Here is a 21,478-nt window from a genome sequence, read left to right as displayed (position 1 = left end):
CCATAGTCATGTGATCAACACGGAGCGGCACCATTTCCCATCTTCCATCCTGATTGGCTAAGATTGGCTTCCAAAGCTCACACGATTCGTCCATTTCGAAAAAAGGCCACAAATCACAAACAGTGTGCAATTTCCGTTAAATTATACACGCACATTTTCACTAGGCCGAGGACGACATGCCACAATTTTTTCCTCAAAATCAGCCTCACGGTGGCGCTATAACAGGCCAATTCCTGTTTTTAGCTATAACTGCATCGATCTGTATACAACTTATGTATGCACACATGGAAAAACATTGTACCTGCATCCCTCCAACAGAACCTCCGGCCCAAATCTTCCTCAACAGCCTGTTATAGCGCCACCATGAGGCCACAACCTGACCTGCCCTGGTGGAGACCTGTGCCGATTGGCACTGTCTAGTTCTACTTTTGTTTTTCATGCTAAACAAAATCTCTTTGCTAAATGTGTGTCCCAGGGTATAGTTACACTAAGTTTCATACATTTAACAGGGAGAAGCATCTTACTTTTTCTGATGTGTAGACAACTAAAAGATTAACCTACTGAATGTGTTTTTGCACACGTCCGTGTTTTCTGTTTTTTGGCAAAATGGTAACCTGCATGGTTAAATGGAACAATTGGATGCTGAGATGTAGTCATGTTAGTCATAACGTATCAATGGTCATGAAGTGTGAAGTTTGTGAAACTTGCGAGGTGTCAGTACATACTGAAGGAATAGAGGAAATAAACACACACAGCCATAAGGATTCAGATTAGAATGGTGAACATTTATATCATAATTTACATTTTGACATTTTTGCACATAAATAACTATGTAAACCAGAATGTAAACAGAGACAGTTCTTTAGGGTTTTCTCCTCTGGAGTTAAAGCTCTGATCAAAGAGGGACACTTTGGTCATACATCAGTAATTGATAGTGATAAGAGAACAAGGGACAGAGAGGAAGAGAGAATAGAGGAGACACAGAGAGAAAAGGGGATCAGGTTATCAACATACAACTGCTTCCGGTTCAGTTGCCATAGAAACATTAAGTTGTCTTAATGCCATTGTCAACCAAATTCAGTGGTATTGTACACAGTGCGAGTGGTACAAGCATCGGCTCTTAAGTCATAAGGAAGGGAGGGGGGCCAGTGCATCAGAAGGCCGAGGTGCTTTGGTGTGTGCCAGTCCACAAATAAGATTGGGGCCATTTTACTGATAGAAATAACAAACAAAAAAATAATCTACAAAACAAGACCACAGCTATAGAGCGAACACTTCATCATATACACACACATATTGTCTTTTTCCACATTTGGACATCCTCAAGTCTTTTTTTTATGCTTCGTTTTTGGTTTGTAAAAAAACAGAAAAGTGAACTTTGGTTACTAGCCTGGAGTGTCCTCATGAATCCCTTTATGAGTATGCTCACTTTATCTTCTCCGTTTGGTATCAACAGTGTTATGAAAAAGTTTCCTTGATGATGGAGGCGGGGGAGGGGAGGGGCCTCCCCGACCCCCTAGTCTGTTATGTGCTACATGTTGAGCAGACGTCCGTGACGTCCCCTGCTCCTTTGGACCACGTGAAGAGCTTTCTCTCCACTTCCATTTGGTTTCTTCTTCTTCTTCTTCAAGTAGCAAAAGCAAAATAAATAGATACAAACCCACCTTCAGCTTTCCCTTTGAATGCAACAAACACACACGCAGACACACACACACACACACACACACACACACACACACACACACACACACTCATGCTGAACGCACACATACAAACATACACACTGAGGTAACTGTTGTTGACAAAATAGAAAATAAATGCCCTTTTTTGATTAAATTAAGTAGATTTCAGAAAGGACATGAACACAGGGAAGCTGTCTGGTAGGGTCAAAAGATCAAATAAAACTTCTTTCGAAATTTGTGTGCCCACCTTTGGCAAAACAAAGTTATAATTCTTCAAACTTTTACCTTTATACCTGTTAATTAGAAAACCCTGAAAAGTGTTTCTATAGGTCAGAGGTTGGGTCTCGCAGGACGGATACAGGCAGAGAGGAACCATCTACAAATAAATGGCCACAGAGAAAAATGTATAAACAGAAAACGGTCAACCGTTCATTACAATGAATTTACCCCATCATTGTAAACAACCCTTCCTCTTATTGCTTTTGAAGAGGACAGAAAAAGGATAATAAATTAAGGAGAATATATAACAATTAATTGATCAAGAAAATTGAAAAATAAAGACCAAATAATAACAATAATGACAATAGCATTATATTAATTACATCATTGATAAATCCAGGCTGGATGATTGTCTCTAAGTGTAGGAAACGCTGAAACCTTTAAGTAGTCTTGGGACAGTGTCTCTTGTAGCCCTGAGTTCGCAAGTCCCTGATAGGTCGACAACCTGGCGCTGCCAACCAGGAAGACAATTATTTACACCCGTTGCTCCTGGCAACTTAGTTCTCTTTGAGCCAGTACAGTCTGATAATGTCCTTCAGCTGTGTGGGGATCAAAGTTGCTTACGCGTGTTCCTCCGACTCCTGCTTGACAGTGATGTTGGCGGGTAAAGGCTGGATGGGGCTGCTGCGACGCATCTTGATCACAGACGTCTCGCTCGAAGAATCGTACACGCCGTAACCCGCAGGCAGGAGTTCGGTGGCACCGCCCTTGTGGTGAGGATGGAAGGGGGAGGCCTTCAGGTCCATCTCCCTCCACAGCATCCCTAGCACTTGCTTCTCCAACATGGCCTCGACCTCCACGCCGCCCTGCAGCTGCTCCAGGCGCTCTGCATGCTCACTCATGTCGAAGCGTTCAATCTCCTCGTTGACGCGGTGGAGCTCATCCAGGTTGACCTGGTTGTTGGGGCTGCCAGTGCTGTGGGCCGCTAAGCAGTAGCCCTTCAGGTGGAGACGCAAGCTACACACGTGGATGTAGTGGCGTTGACAGTGGGGGCACTTGTTCGGGCGCTCGCGAGAGTGCAGGCGCTTGTGCAGCTTGAGATGGACAAACTGGGTGAACTTGGCAGGACACAGCTTGCACTGGTAGGGCTTTTCTCCCGAGTGCAGACGCAGATGGGTCTTCAGATTACTGGTGCTGCTGAAGCGCTTGTGACACACCTGAAGCAAAACAGGGGGGAAAAAATGCATTAGCATTGAAGCAGTGAGGGTCAATGTCATCGACATGCATCATCTATGTCGGCATGTTACATTACCAAAAGCTTTTAGGCTATTAAGCAGTAGTGTAATTTATTTCTATAGCCGTATAGCCAACTGCACTTTAAGGTCTAACAGCTAGCTATGCAGTAGCATTACACCTGCTTGAGCTTTACATTAGGATTGGTCATACCTGGCATTCATGGGGCTTTTCTCCTGTGTGCACCAGGTAATGTTTTTGAAGGTGAGCCAGTTGGGTGAAGCCCTTGCTGCACGTGCTGCATTTGAAGGGCCTTTCACCACTGTGGACCCGTAGATGGACCTGCACACAGGAAGGAGGAGAGCACAATAGTGGGTTAGATTGTTGACTATGAAAATATGAAGGTCTATTAACCCTGCCGTTCCCATTTTTAACTTGTCACTACAGATGAAGTTTCAAAAATGTTTGATAATGTAGATCTACAAGCTCACACTGCAATGCAACATACTGTGGTGACAATGAGGCTCACCTTGAGGTTAGACAGCTGTCCAAAGGTCTTGCTGCACACGTTGCATTCATACTTGATCTTGCCATTCTGCTTCTTCAGTGGGTAGGGCAGGGTCTTGTAGCCTGCTGAGCTCCCGCCGCGCTTCATCTTGCTGAGGTTCATGGCCTCCTCCTCGGCGTGCTGCCCAGTGGCGCTGCCCAGCAGGGCTGAGGTAGGCTTGGTGGGTACCCGCTCGCTGGGGGGAGCGGTGCCCGCTGTTGGGGAGCCACTGGAAGGGGCATGGGGGTGACCGTGAGGGACTCCATGGGGGTGAGCCCCGGGGTACGGATGGTGAGGCCCCGCCTTGTCTTTCAGGGCAGTGGCAGAGAAGGCACTGTTGGGGGCGGGGAGAAGGAAATCCCTGTGGGCAGAGACAGAGGAAGGGTGGGTGTGGTCGGGCATTAAGAACCGCCTCCCTGTGGCATCGGAGGGCAGCAGGGGCATGTGATGTGGCAGGAGGCTGCTGTACAGTGGGTACATCCGTGGGAAGATACCCCCGACAGTGGGCACACCACCCCCTGGCAGTGGGTAGTGGTGAGGTAAGAGGTAGCGTGAGTAGGGGGCTCCAGGAGGATAGAAGGGCGAGGAGAGGGGGGCTGCTGGTGGGGAGTAACCAGGGTAGGACCCCAGACCTCGGGGGTAGAAGGGGGCCGGAGAGGGGGCAGCGCCTGAGGGACTTCCCTGAGGACTGCTCTCAGGGCTACTCCTGGCTGACGGGCTGGGTGTAGCCGATGACTGGTTGCCAGAACGCGTTGCTGGATAACTGAACTGGCCTTTGATGCTGAGGAAGTCTTCTGGGATGTGTGGGTGTGGCCGAAGAGCTGGATAGATGGCGCGTGGGTACAGGGGACGGTCCGGGCTGTCTGGACAGTGCGGGCGGGTCGGAAGCGGGCGGCTTGGCTCCCTCTTGGTGGAGGAGGTGCTGTTGGTGCCTCGGAGGATGGAAAGGACACTGTGCTCCCTCTTGGCTGGGGTGCTTGTGAGAGTGGGGGTGATGGGAGAAGGGCTGGTGCTGCCGCTTAGATGCTCCTCACTTGCTTGCTGCTTGGCATCCAGGAGAGACTCCTCTGGAGAGAGAGAGAAAGAGAGAGCAAGAGGGTTAGTGTGTGCCAAAGTATATCAAACTGAGAAATAATGTTATGCTGTGTTTAAAGAGATCAACTCAGTGATTGAATCTTGGTGCTTTTGTATGTCACAGTATTTTCCCATTTGTTTCCTAATAGGAGCCATGACTGCCTGATCACATCGCTGCTAAGGACACCAGTCATCAGAACATGCACTAAAGAGTCCAGTCCTCAGCACATGTATGCACACTAGGTCACTGTGTTGTGTGTGTTGGGTTAAGGAACACCAGAAGTAATCCAGTGGTCCAATTAAGGTGACAGGTTTGACGAATGGCCGTGGGGGCGGGGGCAAAGACAGGAAGTGAGGCGTGACAACTGCCTTTGGGCAGTGTGTGTGTGTGTGTGTGTGTGTGTGTGTGTGTGTGTGTGTGTGTGTGTGTGTGTGTGTGTAGGGTAGTGCGGATAAAGGCAAGATAAAAATCAAAATGGGGGGTAGACAGTACTGATTGAAGGTTTCCTGCTAAAAGATATCCCCTGAAAAGGTTTGGCCTCAACCTGCCCTCCACTCTCTCTCTCACACACACACACACACTCATGACAGAGTGCACACACAGAGGCGCCTACAGACAAAGGGCTGTGTCTGATGTGTTGACTTTTTGGAGGATCTCTCTCACACACGCACGCACGCACGCACACGCACACGCACACACACACACACACACACACACCTTTAATCACTCTTTCAGGTGGTGGTTGGGGGGGTCACCACTACGCACACACTAATTGTGTCAGCGAGTAGCACAGTAAAGTGTTGTCTTCCATCAAAGGATATTACTGTGTGTATATTTACAATGTTTCTGATTCACTGTGTGTGTGTGTGTGTGTGTGTGTGTGTGCAGTGGAGACATTGTCTGTCCGTCTAAAGCAGAATTCATACTTTGTCGCATGATGGTGTCACTCACTCACTTAAAGGTTTTTTGGGTGAGACTAATCCCGAGTAGTACTAGCCCTCTGGTGACATTTGGCTTGATGTGTGCAGACTACACACACACACACACACACACAGTGACCCTTGCGTCAGTGGTATAACGGCGATGTGTAAACATAAAGGTTATCAGTTTCCCCCTCCTCTCCTTCACCAGAACCACTCCCACCCTTCCTCTCCTCCTTTCTTCTCTTAATTCATCCCCCTCTCTTCCAGAAAACAAACAGAGCGGCCATCTTGGAGATATCAATCTGTCAACGCGGCCCCTCTGCCAGGAAGTTCAAGTAGTCAACGGAGGGGGCTGCCTCCCTCCTTCCCTCCCTCTCTTCCTCGCTCTGTTCTTTAAAGTGGCAAATAAATTTGGGGCGAGTGACCAGGTGGCCATCAGCGCCACACACACACGGTAGCATATGTTTCAGATGAGGAGTGTGAATGTGATGGCATGCCGTGAGTGTGTGTGTTTGAATGAGACAGAATGTTTCACATGCAACGCGCTGCCGCTGGCTGAGCTGCCTTTGAACATGCACACACACAGTCCAGCGATGGCTGACAGGTGCTCTGATATTCTGACACTTGAGAGTTCAAGAGATAAAGGCAGGCAGAAAGTGGGAGAGCAGCAGCACATATTCACTCATTTCCCTCTAAAGTCTGGCTCGATGTACTTACTGTACATGCATGTAAAATGCACACTTGCATGTCTGGTTTAATTATGGTCATTGGTTAATCAAAAACTTAAATAGTGACAACTCCCAAGAAATGGAAACAGGACGTTGGTACAAAATAAATAAATAACTAAAAACAGCTAAAAGTTGAAAATAGACAGATCCTACAGGTATAGCTCAGCAGCAGGTCAGTGGCAGGTCAAAGGGAGCCTGTAGGGCTAAATGACAGGGGGATGTAATTAAAGGAGCGGGGGGGGGGGGGGGGGGGATGTAGACCCCCTGCCTCTTTGCCTCAAGGCATGCGCATTTCCCTGGGCACTGGAGTCACCCAGGCTGGGTCCCCAGGTACCTCCCTCACCTGACTACTGCTATTACACTGCTGTCACACCTGGAAGCTCTCCTCCTTTGTAAAACCATCTATTGCTTTCTCTTTCTTTGACTCCATCTGTCTGTCTCTCTGAATGCTTAGTAACTGAAAATGCACTACATAAGCCATTCATTTTGTAACGGCGTGTATAAATGTAAGCGAATGACCCTTGTGCATTTAGTGTAGGTGGCAAACGAGGTGGAAATTCTAGAACTGATTATCTGACTGAACTAGTTTTTTATTTGATGACGTAAATTACACTAAAAATAGATTCACATATATTAGTAAGTAGAGACACACACACACACACACACACACACACACACAGCCTCTGGTCCTTTTATTGCGGTTGAGCAACATAGTTGAGTGTGCGCGTGCATGTTGGGTGCACTTTCATGTTGAAAGCGGGTCTTTAAGTGTGTAAGACTGTGGCATTAGCGCCATATCCCCTTCTCTGTGTAATTACACTGTCACTGGCAGGTCTGGCATGCACACACACATGCACACACACACACACACAACCACACGCGCAGAACGATGGCACTGACAGAGATGAAAGGTTGTGTACTCTCTCTCTGTGCATGTGTATGTGTGTTGGAGATAATGACAGGCTAATGTTCAGAGAGGAAGGAGACATAGCTACACTCAAAAACACTATTAGGATTTAAGAGCCGCGACAGGAGATACTCAAGACACATACGTGGGTCGCGCACGCAACACACACACATTCTAACCATACCTAAATTGCCATTGGCTAATGCAGTTACATAACCATGAATAGTAACAAAAGTTATTTCAGAGACAATCTTTTATCACCCAATAAAAATGCCAGATCAAACTATGCTGTATCACTTTATATCACCCTGTAAAAATCTACAATGTGGGCCAGTCTTTGACTCAGCAGAGCCAAGGCTCATAAAACACGGACTTGCGTCTGGCTCATGTCCACCTATCCCGTTAAGCCAGTTTACTCTCCATTTCTTCCACATTTCTGTCACCTGCGACTAGATTCTACCCAAAAGCAGCAGAAATGCAATCAAGGCAGAAACTTGAAGACGTGTCTGTGTTCGTAATACTCAGATAACAGTTAAAGACTGTGCTGTTGCTGCAGACTGAGCCGCAGACTGTACAATCTTGTTTATATTAGGAAAACGGCTGAGTCGTTTGGAGGGAACAACATGACAAAATAAAAACACACAAGTGCAAACTTACTGAGTTTCTGCATCATGAGCTCTCCGGAGGGGGGGTAGTGCAGACGTCGGGCAAATTGGGGACAGTACCAGACCAGCAGCTCTGCCCCAGCTGGTATGGGTCGCACCGTGTAAAAGTAGATCTCCATGCCGTTCTGGCAGGCCGCTAGGTTCTGCTCGCCTGCCGAGTGCGCTGGGTTGACGTAACGCATCCAGTTGGACCGGCCCTCGTCCAGACCGTCCACAAAATGGTGGAACTCGCCCTCTGCATAGACCTGAGGATAGAGGAAATGAAAGGTATAGAAAGAGGGGAAGGAGAGGGTTGGAGAGAAGGAGATGAAACGGTTAGCCTCTGGTGAGAATATGTTTTCTGGTGCCAATATTTAAGATTTAAATTCTGTCCCATTAAACTTTTTATAATACGCATTAACTAGTCGTTTTAACTGGCCAACTACAAGCATGGAAAGACTTAATTCTGGCGACACAAGCAAAGAATGTAACCAATAACATCAGCTCCACAACTTTCCTCATCTACAGTACATTCTTTTCCGCCTACATCCTATCCTGCAGCCCCGTCACTCCATCCTCCACATTTCTCCCTGTACTGTTCTACATTTTCTTGTCCTCACCAAAGCCGTCTTGTTGGCTCCATCCTAAAGCGGTTTTATACGCATCTGAAAAGGCCGCGCCTACGCCAGGTCACCACCACCACCAGCACTCATCTTCAATCTTGCCTCCCCCTCTCTTGGCCTTTCACTCGCTGCCTCTGTCTCAAATTCTCACGATCTACTCAGTGATGCTTCACTACACTGAAAAATCTGGAGCGCTGATTTAACAGTCAAGGTTGACTCCAGACTTTGCAGTGTTAAAAGTGTGCGTGGCTTACCTACACTTTCTTTGCAGCACTCCTCAGACAGGATTATTAACTTAATGCCTCACTGTGTGTGTGTGTGTGTGTGTGTGTGTGTGTGTGCGTGGATTACAGGAAGCACAGCATGACGTGTTGTTTGTTCCTGTGTATAACTGTATATTGTGTCAATGTGACATCACATCCCATCTATTTCTCTTGTTTTCTTTTGTCTCGTTCCACTAGTTCTGACTAGGCTTTCTGCACCACTATTACTGATACATAAAAACCACAGAACCGCAGTCATGGAACGCAGGATATAGGAAAGCAACATACTTGACTGCCAGTAATTTGCACAATGAGAACACACACACCCACACACACACACCTGGCCATGTATGTGTATAGGTCGCTTGAATGTAAACAAAAATATGCTCGGCTGATGTGATTCCGACCGCACAGACACAGCCTCGTTGCATGTGAAAGTGTGAGAGAAAGCCCCTCGCCCCGGCATCATTGACTTCCATCGAAGGCAGACACACTATAAAACAGCACTTCACCACCACTCCCCCCAGACACACACACTTCCTCAGAAACCGGAGAGAGACCCCTTCCTGTGACGCAACAAACTTCTAAACTCAGTCAGTGGAGCAGGAAATGTCTCTCAGAGGTTTATTTCATGGGGTGTGTATGGGGGGGGGGGGGAGATGTATGCTAGCTTACCCGCCAGAAGTACTTGCGGTTGGCATCCTTGGGAACGCTGTCTGCTGTGTAGATCTCGCCCACTAGGGGGCCAAAGCGTGTCCCTTTGGGGATGTATTCTGTGCTGCACACCCCAATCACCTAGAATACACAATGAATGAATGAGAGAGAGAGAGCACAAGGGTTAGAAAAGGTCATAATGTGTTAAAACGGTGACAATTTAATTGTATGTCACAGCAATGAACCAATTAATTTCTCTTGTTTAATAAACCACTAATCAATATGTGTCTGAATGGAAAGCCACAGGAGGTGGCTTGTGCGTGTGTGTGTGTGTGTGTGTGTGTGTGTGTGTGTGTGTGTGTGTGTGTGTGTGTGTGTGAGAGATATGCAGTAACATCCTGCCTTTACATGCTCCGGTCATCAACAGGATCCAAACAATACTGTGCATGACGTGTAGCACGTATGCAACGGCTTGCAGTGTGTGTGTGTGTGTGTATATATATATATGTGTGTGTGTGTTTCCGCCCAGTAACCTGTACAGAAACGGGACAATCTCCAGACAATCCTAAAGCCTCATTTATACTGTACTCTGCTGCCAAATTTCAAGCTTCCACCACACACACACACACACACACACACCTCTCTCTAGTTGCATTGCAGCTTAACCACAGCAGCCATCCCACACACACACTCTCTCTCTTCATCTCACCTACACCTACCAACCACACCCCACCACATCAAACCCAACCTCTGCTACCTCAGACCACCGCTCACCCTCAGAGGGAATATCCACTTCTCACATTAAAAGAAAGAAAAAACCTTTTGTTGCATCGTTCTTCTTCTTCTTCCGACACAATTGAGATTAAAGGGGTAATGGGGGAGGAAGAGCAGGAGGATGAGAGAGGAGAATGAAAGGAGGAAAAGAACGCGAGGGATTACAATGACTAGACGTCAGGCTCAAACCCCTGATTGTAGTCGAAACTCGGGAGAGCTGGATGTACTGTGAAATGCGTGCATGTGCACACACACATTTCTATATTCCCCTTCATTCATAAGTCACGCAGCCCCCCCCCCCCCCCACACACACACACACACACAAAAGACTTAGGAAATCCCCTTCCCCATTTTCAGCCGATGGGAAGGAATGGGCCATGTCTGAATGATGAGGGCTGTTTAGAGAGGGGTTTTGACTCATTAACAGGCTCTTTAAACAGTGAGCTCTCTAAATGAGCCAAGTCAATGAGTGAGCTTTGATCAGGGCCAAGAGATAAAGAACATCCTTTCCTTTCTTCACCTTTCCTCAATACGTCCTACCACTTACTATTTCTTAGTTCTTTCTCTGTTGCAGCTCCATCGCTACGCTCAAGAGAGATAAATATAGCCTGATACCATATCAGCTCATAAATACACACACACACACACACACACACACACACACACACACACACACACACACACACGTTTCCTGTTGATAAGGAACACAAGCAGCCAATGATGAGAAAATCTATTAAATCAGGCCAAGACATGGTTTTAATCAGTTTACAAAAAACATTATGGGAGTTAAAATGTACAAATGCATGACCTTTCAACCTGTACGAGTCCTGCACACAGCTTTCTTCCACAGCACTGTTCTATATCTCACTGTTAACACAATTCAACTCAACCCTATTTAACCCCAGTTCACTATTGATACCTTTAACATTTCCCCTGCTATGGTACCAATACGTTGATGTCATGAAGTTCTGAACTCAGAACAGTTAACAAGGTGACTGTGGGTTCAGAGGTTCAGGGTTCAGGCTTGTTGACTGGGAGTGCTCTACTACACCCTCTAGCAAGGGGGAGGATATTTCCTTTACATTTAATGTAATGATGGCAAGGGGATTTTTTATTTTGGGTTTAGTTTAAATAGACACACACACACACACACACACACACACACACACACTCGCACACGTAGGATCAAAGAGGTTGTCAACAGTCTGGATGATAAATGAGACTTCATGGATGGGTGAGAGCCCACCTATGAATGGAGGAAGGCGTATCAACACGCATCACACCTCAATTAGTGAATAGTTAGTGTGTGCACTGTATGTTTTTGTGAATTCCCCTGGAGACACACAGTGAGTCGGCACTCTGATTTGTGTGTCTGTGTGTGTGTGTGTGTGTGTGTCTGTCTGTGTAGCTTTTACAACTAGACACTCTCCTCACCACAATCCCCCCTGGCTACCTCTTCTCCAGCTTCACTATTATGACCCAAACTTGAGTCATGTGTGTGTGTTGTTAGAAGGCATATTGTCTGACGTTGGCAGCATTTACTGATGGGCTTGTACTGTAGTGTGAGTGTAGGTGTGTGTGATTAAGTGTGAGTGGAGGGTATCTATGCGAGTATGTCTGCATTTGTGCACAGCTGTCAGGGTGCCTGTTTAGATTAAAATGTCTGCTTTCGTGTGTGTGTGTGTGTGTGTGCACACACGTGTCCCTCACCTCTTTAGAATCAGCTGGGTGTTTGAACGCCAGATTGCGAGGTAGGGACGTCTCAGCTCGCGTCAGCCCCTCGCCGTCTTGCCCCGCCTCCCTGGGCGTATCCTTGACGATGTAGGTGCACTTCTCCTCAAACTCTGCCTCCGTCCACCTTGTCATATCCGCCTCCTCCATGTCCACATCACTGGCGGTGGTTGTTCTGGCTCCGGCCCGGGAGCTGGCCTCCTCCGCACACATGTCGGAGTCAGCCATTTTGGCTCCCTGGTGTGCGTCGATTTCCATGTCCATCTTGTGGTTGTCGTGCTGTACGGTGTGGGCCCCCTCACTAGTCAACATGGCCGAGCTATGAGAGGTCGCCTAAAGGAGAGAGCGAGAGGATTAGGAAAAGCAAATTGATAAATGAAAGAACAAAAATAAAAAGTGAAAAAATATGTGATGGGGACAAAATGTGACAAAAGGAGATAAGATAATAGAGACAGGAGAAGAGAAAGGGGAATGATTGTTTCTCCTCTGTGACTCAATGGAGTGGTGAGTGGATGTGAGCGTGTAGATGACTAAGTCCACTGTCTCCACTGCCAGTGTGGGAACTAGACCGCTTATCAAGGCCTCACTCGCTCTCTCTCTCTCTGCCCCCTCCCGGAGCAACAAGCACACACACACGCACACACAAAGTCACCAACTCCACTGGGACCACTTACAGACAAAACCCAGAAATCACAGGAAATCATTTGCCTCATCATCCCATTTAGAGTGAAGGGCTTTAAATTAGGGAAATGAGATTGGGACAATCCAAATGGGAAATGTTTATTTCTGGGAGAAAACTTTCGTCTCTACTGTCCAACCCCCCCTGCGCTTCTGTCGTCTTCGCTCTCTCTCTTCCACGCTCATTTTGCAAAGACGTACATGCTTTCCCTGTCTGGTTTTCGTATTCAAACATCTCACTCAATGTTTGTCTCAGATCACTTCTCTTGCATCTAATGTTTTTGTAAAGATAGATCTGTTCTCTCATCCAATCCCTTCCTTTATCTCTCCTTCTCCTATTGTGTCGAATTTTCTGTCATCTCGCTCTGCTTATTTCTCTCTCTCTGTCTCTGTCTCTCTCTCTCTGTCCCTGGGGTGGAAAACAGAAGGGAAGACAGAGGAAGGAAGTGCCGTCTGTGTCTGAGGATCTAAAATTGGAAGCAGAGTGGCAGTGCAGCGGAACCGGCAAATCATCCCAACTGTGTGTGTGTGTGCGCCTGTATGCATGTGTGTGTGTGTGTGTGTGTGTGTGTGTCTGTGTGTGTGTGTGTCTGTGTGTGGGACGAGTGGGGAAGGGAGCGCCAAAACTTTTCCATTTGGGGGGCCACAGCAGCACAAACAAAACTTCAAACGCGATCCCACCCAAGACCATCCCACACACACACACACACACACACACAGAAATATATATACACACACACACACACACACACACAGGGACAAACATCTTGCGCTGTGTCCCACGCAGACAGCGGAAACCAGTGGCCATAGATCTTAGGTGACCACGTTCTGTTATAGAACATAAAAGCGGCGATCACAGAAGGCCACAGAAAACGAAAAGGTCATTTATGCTTATATGTGCTGCAACGTCTTGTGCGCTGCCTTGTACAGCTGCTATTTTCCGTCTGCGAAACCCGCGTGCAACTACCGGGAAGTATAACTCTGGCTTAATCCAAGTGCAATTCAAATCAAGAGTCCCATGGCAAAGCGGAGTATAAAAATCGATCATAAAATTATACCAACAATTTATGATTTCTTTGAAATTGCTTCCGTTTTGTTTTTTTGTGCTGTTCACATGATTGCATAAATATATTGTTTCAATACGATTTTTTTAATGATGCTGTTTAGAACTTTAGATCCCCTTTCACGGGCCACCTTCCACCTCGAGGTCGACATGTAGGATCAGGAAATTATATCTAATTCATCACAAATTAACAAGCTCAATTCTGAATCAACTCTCAGCGTTTATGAATAACTAAACTATGAGGAATGCTAAAATTACTTTTCTCTGTAAGATTATTGCAAAAGAAAAATTACCCAGATCAGCAACACGTTTCCTTTTGTACTGACATTTTAAACTATCATTTTCTTATTTAATAATACCCGTTCTGATCCGATAGTTGTTCCATTTTGTGTTAAGACAAGCAGAACGACAAGCTGAGCGACATTTTCAATTAAAATGTAACACATTAAGTATTTAACACATAATGTGTTAAATACTCAATGTGCTAAATGTGCTATGGAGATTCTATTTCAATTTTACAGTCTTTTTCTACAGTTCTCGGTGCTGTAATCTCTTTGCATAACAGCTGCGAGATGTAAAACTAATAGTGAAACTAAGAAGCCAAAGAAGCATAGTTTATACTTCAGTTCAATTAAAGTTCAATTTAATAAAGACAGAACATTACTTCAACTGAATGTATACATTAAAATAAAATAATGATGATGATTGTGTAACAGTAATTTGAAATTCCAGTCATTGTCAAACTGAAAGTTAAAACCATTATTAACGCATTCAATAATCTCTGGAAATGTAACATACAAAATCAGTATTTTCTTTAATTTTTTCTTTTCACTCAAACAGAGGGGAAAATCTAATCTATTCATCTTTCATTAGATGCTATTCCAAAAGACAGTAGCAGTAAAAAACAAAAGTATTCATTTAAAGCCAGAAATACATTCTCATGCCATATAACCTAATCATAAAAATCTGAAAGAAAAAAAATCAATCCAACCATTCCTGACAAAAAAGGTATATATGGTAGGCTATATACACAACACATTCATTCCCTTTTTGATGACAAAAACACCACACAGAACAGCCATCAATTTTCATCAATCAAGTTTCCTCTAATTTCCAAACCCTTTTTTTCCCGAATTCTCAGTAAAACTCCCACACAGCAACAGCATCGCACAGCGCACTCACTCACCGAGTAACTTTGGTCCCAGCCACACATAGGGCCGACTGAAGAGTTCCCTGGCCCTCGTCTGTGTATGTCTGCGACAGAGTGTGATCGACCGTGTGTGAGAGTGAAGGCTACGTGCGTGCGGGACAGGTGCAGTTGACCCTCTCCCTCCTCAGCTCCAAGCGCTATACTCCAGTCTGCGTGTGTGCGTGTGAGTCGGGGAGCTGCGTGGGTCCGTGTGTTCTACTGAGTGCCTTGTGTTAGACTGAGTGCCAGCCTCGGTGCCGGACCTCCTCACCATCTTGGAGGCCACTCCCCTCTCCCCGCCCACCCCGTAGTGGTCCCTCCTCCCACTATGGGGATATCTGTTGCTGTCGCTATTTTTTCCCCCTCCAGTAAGGAAATGGCAAGCGCTTTCACCTGAGGTATGAGCTCTCACTCCGGGCAATGTGCACGACGCGCGCGCGCGCGCGCGCGTACACACACACACACACACACACACACACACACACACACACACACACACACACACACACACACACACACACACACACAGTCAGTCACACACGGAGCATGTCTCAAATTAATGAAGGCAAGCCCAATGCCAGAAATCAAAATAGGCCTATATATTTTTTTACTAATCCATTTAAAAGTGGTGAGGTGCATGCATATCTCTCTCTCTCTCTCTCTCACACACACACACACACACACACACAGTCACACACACACACACACACACGCGCGCACTCTGAACAGCACCTGTAGGGGGCGACCGTACTGTTCCCTCGTTATAGCTCTCTCTTGGTCTATTCTATCTCTTGGATAGAGGGACCAGTCATTTTCACTGACTGCACTCTTTATCTTCCATCTGTATCCTCTATTCCACCCGTTTGTTTCTTCTGTCTCCTCCTCCTCTCCCCCCCCCCCCCCCCCCGCTCCCCAATGTCTGTGGTCTATCCAAACCTCGGTATCTGATCCTATCCAAAGCCCACTCAGAATTACATGGAAATCCCCAACTAATTTTCACCCCCCTCCACTGCACACCCTGTCTTTTTCGGACTCCAACCCCCTTCTTTTCTGCATTCATTTTATAGGTATTCTTAACATAATAGATTAGTGCCAGTGGACAGAGGATTCATAATTATACTGAATGTATACCCCCTCCCCTTTCAATTCACACTCTATTTTCCTGTATTCTTTTTATTCCTTTCTCTCTTTATTCAACTTTTTTTTGTATTATTATCCTGGGCGGCGGGCGTGTGTGTGGGGCTAATGGAGAGAACGATAATCAGGAAAAGAAAACAAGCGAAGGGGAGACTCGAGGAAGAAAAGAAAGACAAGAGGAGTGGGGTCTTCAATCTCTCCCTCCTCCCCAGCTCCCCCGCCTCCGTCTCTCTCTCCCTCTGTCTGCCTTTTTCTCTCCGTCTCTGGTGACAGGGGGTCTGACCACATCACTCGCTGCCTACTCCTTCCTGCCAGCGGACGACCCCGACACACACACACACACACACAAACGCAAAGGCAAGATGCAGTTGCGAGCGTGCACTCACACACACATGCAGCAGATGTGTCCCCCAGCTGTCGGACATGTTCATGCCTCGCAAGCGACCAGTTCCTCCCTCTGACAAACAAGCAGAGAAGAGAACGACATGTCCCCTGTTTTGACAGTCACATGTGGTCCTTCACTATACCCACTGGCTGGCTGGCAGCACTCTGGGGCCTTGATATGCACGCAAACACACACACACACACACACACACACACACACACACACACACACACACACACACACACAAAACCATGCAAAGGCACACCATCCCCTCAGACCACGTCACTCAACTAAAAAAGAAAGAGTCTCTCTCTCTCTCTCTCTCAGGGGGGTGGCTCTCCTCCCTAGCTCTGAAGTCAAATTCAAATACCTCTCTTTTGTTTATGCGACAGCCTGGAGGATTTACTGTGGGCTGCTTGCATGCATGCCTGGAGGAGAGGAGGAGAGGGAAGGAGAGACAAAAAAGCGTAAGGAGACCTCCTGCGTCCCCTGTTAGTTTTACAGGGGGCCTCTATCAAGAGGGAGAGAGTGCACACACACACACACACGAAAAAAGAAAATTTGTGCCGATCTACAGAGAGAATGGTGAGAGGACAGAGAGAGAACAAATGGGATTTGCCTGGGTGGTGGGAGTTGGGGGGGGGGGGTTGCAGGTGGGATTAACACTGATGTCAAATTCCTTTTATTTTTTCCCTCTTTTGGGCGGTGGGGTTATTATAGCTGCCAGGTGGTGGAAATGCTGTTACTATAATCAAACTCCAGCAACTTTATTGATTTTTGAACGATTTAAAGGTTTTTTTATAAATTAAGTTTTAGTTAATAATTGTAGGCAATTGTTCTTTCAGAAACATGGAAGAAATTGTTTCCAGAAAAAATTCAATTTCTATATTCCTCATCTGATCCAGGTACACAGCTAGTGATGACCTAACTAAATTAAAATGGTCTTCTGTCAGGGCAGACACTATCCCCTGAGACTATAATAATAAAAGCACTATGTAAGAATCTGTTTGTTTGAATTACACCCTTACCACATACACAGTTCCAAATATGTTCATTCAATGCTGCCATTTCCTCTGTGTGTGCATGTGTTCTAAATGGGTGTGTGGACTTCCAGCGATGCACGTATATGAGTGCAAGAGAATGAAGACAGAACGGGAGAGAGGTTGGAGAACCTCAGACAGAGAACTAATCCCTGAATGGAGGGGCCATTAGGGAGAATTAGGGGAGGTTAGACATGATCCTCTCTCTTTGGGCTCAGTGTGTGTGTGTGTGTGTGTGTGTGTAGGGACGTGTGGGGACGTGTGGCATGCGTCAAGTCGAGCCCCTCAAGAGGGAGGGGGGGGGGGGGGGGGGGGTGGCAGTAGCTAGTTCCCCTAATCTTGCCAATCCACCCCTGCTGTGTGCGCACACAATGCACACGTGTGCGCGACACACACACAATGCACACGCGCACACACACACACACCTCAAACCATCCTAAACAGATGGCTGCGGAAGGCCAAGGGTACAGTGTGTGTGTGTGTGTGTGTCACACTGACAGTCAATAGCCAAACCAGACAGCCCCCCCTTTAACCCCTGTAGAAACTGTTAATGGTAGTCTCCTCAGTACACACTACACAGTTTAATATACTAATTATTCCATGTATGGTTAGAGGAGCCTGAAATAGACATAGGTTTGACCATGCTCTTTCCATGTAAGCCTACATCTCATATACATGACTAGTCTGAATGCATAGACAATTAAAGCCTACAACAAAGACAAGAGTGCAATTAAATAAATACATAAATGAAGACTCAGAAGGCTAGCTAGGTACCTAGAATATTTAAAAGTGTCAACAATGTTTTTTTCCACTCTGCACTTTCAGGTATCCTTAGAAATGTTTAGACTTAAAAAGGCTTATGTATGTTCCAGTAAACAACGGAAACGAGGGCTTAGTCATAGCCCACCACTCTTCTAGGAATCTCATACCTAGTCTTTTTATGCAATGTAGCCTAGAGTAAAGAGTCATGCAAGCATTTACACAAAATGATGCACAGCACTTTGTGATAACAAAGTAAACAAACCAACCACTCTGTGCCAGGTCAGCTGCCTCACTCAAGAAGCATCTTTTAACACAACACATACACACACACACACACACACACACACACACACACATATTACAAAATGGCAGGCCTTCTGTCTGAACAAACAACAAACAATGTGGCTGTTCAAATGAAATCCAAATAATAATATAATTAAAAAACGATGTAGAACAATGTGAGATCACAGTGAGGTTGTAGAAAAAATAAAATAAAAACCAACAACAATATATAGCCTAATAAGGTATAAGAAAAAAGAGAACATAATAATTCTAGCCTATCTCGGACGCGCCTGTGCCAGGCTGCCAGCGCACGGGATAGGACTATATAGGAGACGATGTCAAAAACTGTCTGGAGGTTTGTTCATGCCAATGCCACGTTTGCCATGGAACTTGGAAGAGATAATAATAGCAGGGGACGGGAAAGTTGAAGAAAGACTAAAAAAGATTCTATCAGGATATGACTGTGTTAAGTTCGACAAATACGTCAATACGCTCAGTAACTAAAACAGTTGCGTTTAACTCAGAACAACAGAGTTCTTGTTCTGTCATCACTACTATATCACCTTCAATTCGATGCGGAATAACGAGGTAAAAGTGCAATTTATTCAACCCTTATCTCACCTAGTGAACGAATAACCAACAGCTCTGTCGGTAGCAAACGACTCGATAGTTGCAACAACGAGGAAAGGAAGCTTTAGATATTAAGAGTTAATTTCCAAAAACATATATCCAAGCAGCCAAAAGGGAAATGTAGCCCACAAACGGGACGGTCAAAGTCAAACGAACAGCTGACACTGACGTGACAGCTATGATCACTGTGATCAAAATCGCTAGAAAATATGCACCAACAAAGACAACAACAAAAAAGTAAATAAACGATTAGCCTGTGGGACAGCACCGGGGTCCCCTCATCAGCGTTGCTCGTCTCACCTGTCGTCTCTTCCATGCAGCTCCTCCCCGGCACAGGGAATGAAGTTTGCCAACAGTCAGTCTGCGTCCCAGCGGTCCTTAACTTCCAAACTCACTCACTCAGGTGCACACGACCGACCGCCCGAGCAGGTAATAATAGTTCTCTCAGTGGTCCCAAGTGTGTGTAGCCTACTGTATGTGTGCTAGCCTACTGCATGTGTGTGTGTGTGTGTGTGTGTGTGTGTGTGTACTGTAACTGTAATATGTGGAGGTGAGCGTGTTAGTGTTGCCTCTCTGGTTTCCATTCACACAAAGTAGCCTTATTACTTAACCCTCCTCCTCCTCCTCCTCCTCCCCCCTCACCTCTGCGCCCAGTGGGCTCCACCCAAACCAAGTAATTAGGATTTACTACGTGCAATTAACGACACCCCCAGTCTGCTGATAAATGTGATGAACGGATTGTTTGTCATAGATTTAATCTGAGTGGAAGTTTACCGCGTTCCTTGTTGACGAAAGTAACATGCAGGGAAAACGTTGGCTATAGAAACAGGATTGCTAGACGAGATTAGGGCCAGACTATTAGCCTACTTTTCTATAGTCAAATAAAACCACATTGTAAATGAAGAAATCTCTTTTATTTTATTAGATATAAATTGTGAGAGATAAAGATAAATTGTTTATAGGCCTAAACTTTAAATTATTATATGTCCACATCATATTAATATTTCAAATCTGATTTAATCATATTAAATAGTACAAAGATAATATTAACTATAGTCTATATGCTTATGGCCAAAAATAAAATTAATTTCAAGTGCTTACATTAAATAGCCACCAACTCCATGGACTTTATAGCCTATTGATGGCTTGTCTTGTTAGACATATCTATGCTATGCAAATATGTGGGTTCACAAGATCATAAAACATTATATTGGTGGTTTCCATGCAACTCGTCTCATATGCCATATTCAACTTCCAAGAGAAACCGTAACTTATTTGTAATTACTTTATTGGAGTGTAGAAAAGGAAATAAACAAAAGCAGGTGGTGTTGCCAGTGTATAGTAGCTGTCCAACAACGTGGCTACATTTGAGTAAAACTAGTAGACTGTGAATAATATTTCATCATTTTTGTCATTCTTTCAAGCGTTTATCTCCAGGATGAAAAATAAATATAACTGATAAGCGATTAAAAGACCACTTCATATACCATTTTGTCATCCTATATCTTTGTATAATTGGCCCACAGTAATGCTCATTATAATATTTTGTCCAGTTTCTGAACTGTCCACAGCCCCCCTCTTAGACACAAGCTGAGTAGAAGAAAAAAATTGTACCATAATTATAATGAGCATTAGTGAGGACCAATTATATGAAGACAGGTTGAAAATGGCTGAAGTGGTCTGACAAGTGACCGGTGTTTGAAACACTTTGACCAGAGCACCTGTTAGCAGCCCCCCCAACCCACATTCTAGTCCACTCTCCCCCTCATCCCCCAATCTTCCTTCCTTCACTCTGCGTCTTGTCTCTGTCTCTGTCTCTGTTGTATTCCTTCCAGAGGTAATGGGGGCCATGCTGTGTGGGTTAGCCCTTGGTGGCACACTTCCGTTGTGCCCAGAGGTCTTAGATCTTTATGCAAAACAGACTTGCTCTTACACACACACACACACACACACACACACACACACACACACACACACACACACACACACACACACACACACACACACACACACAGGGAGTGCATGGAGTCACAAATATGCTCACATATAGTGAACAGGCATGCAGCCAGCCCTCCTCTCATCATCAAAGTAGTGGAAGTGTGTGTGGGACGATGGATTTGATGGAGAGCAAAGAGGAGGGGGTTTGTGGAGGGAGAGACTCGGAAGTCTTTTAGTGTTGAAGACATGCAGGCAAACATGTACTTTCGTCTCTCTCTCTCTCTCTCTCTCTCTCTCTAAAATCCTTCAAATCCTTCTCTCCGCTCTCTCTTGTTCTCTCTCTTTCTGTCCATTTGTTTCATTCTCACAGT

The 21,478-nt window shown here is 45.7% G+C and overlaps 1 protein-coding gene across 2 annotated transcripts; it reads right to left on the bottom strand.

Annotated features, from left to right (window-relative positions):
• Positions 1–1,731: 1,731 nt before the first annotated feature.
• On the bottom strand, positions 1,732–19,570 carry prdm1a (PR domain containing 1a, with ZNF domain). Of its 2 annotated transcripts, none has more exons than XM_083761021.1 (7): positions 19,470–19,570; positions 11,983–12,336; positions 9,520–9,639; positions 7,972–8,224; positions 3,664–4,748; positions 3,348–3,476; positions 1,732–3,118 (listed from the first exon to the last, which is right to left on the bottom strand). In XM_083761021.1, the coding sequence occupies exons 2-7, from the start codon at positions 12,313–12,315 to the stop codon at positions 2,522–2,524; spliced, it is 2,517 nt and encodes an 838-aa protein (XP_083617147.1). In that variant the 5' UTR covers positions 12,316–12,336; positions 19,470–19,570; the 3' UTR covers positions 1,732–2,521. The 2 variants fall into 2 exon arrangements, with proteins under 2 accessions (XP_083617147.1, XP_083617146.1); XM_083761020.1 differs by lacking the exon at positions 19,470–19,570 and adding an exon at positions 14,931–15,154.
• Between the last annotated feature and the right edge of the window lie 1,908 nt (positions 19,571–21,478).

The sequence above is a fragment of the Protomyctophum parallelum genome (assembly GCF_964188405.1).
Source record: "Protomyctophum parallelum genome assembly, chromosome: 3".
NCBI lineage: Eukaryota > Metazoa > Chordata > Actinopteri > Myctophiformes > Myctophidae > Protomyctophum > Protomyctophum parallelum.
Note: the sequence above shows the minus strand (reverse complement) of the source record. Positions and strands in the feature narration are given on the sequence as shown.

Bases quoted from the DNA above. Each gene is read 5' to 3' on its own strand.
- prdm1a (XM_083761020.1), bottom strand. From the start codon at position 14,957: ATGTGTGGCTGGGACCAAAGTTACTCG. The intron at 12,337-14,930 runs GTGAGTGAGTGC...TCTCTCCTTTAG, and splicing joins GCTGGGACCAAAGTTACTCG to GCGACCTCTCATAGCTCGGC. The intron at 9,640-11,982 runs GTGAGGGACACG...TGTGTATTCTAG, and splicing joins ACCCAGCTGATTCTAAAGAG to GTGATTGGGGTGTGCAGCAC.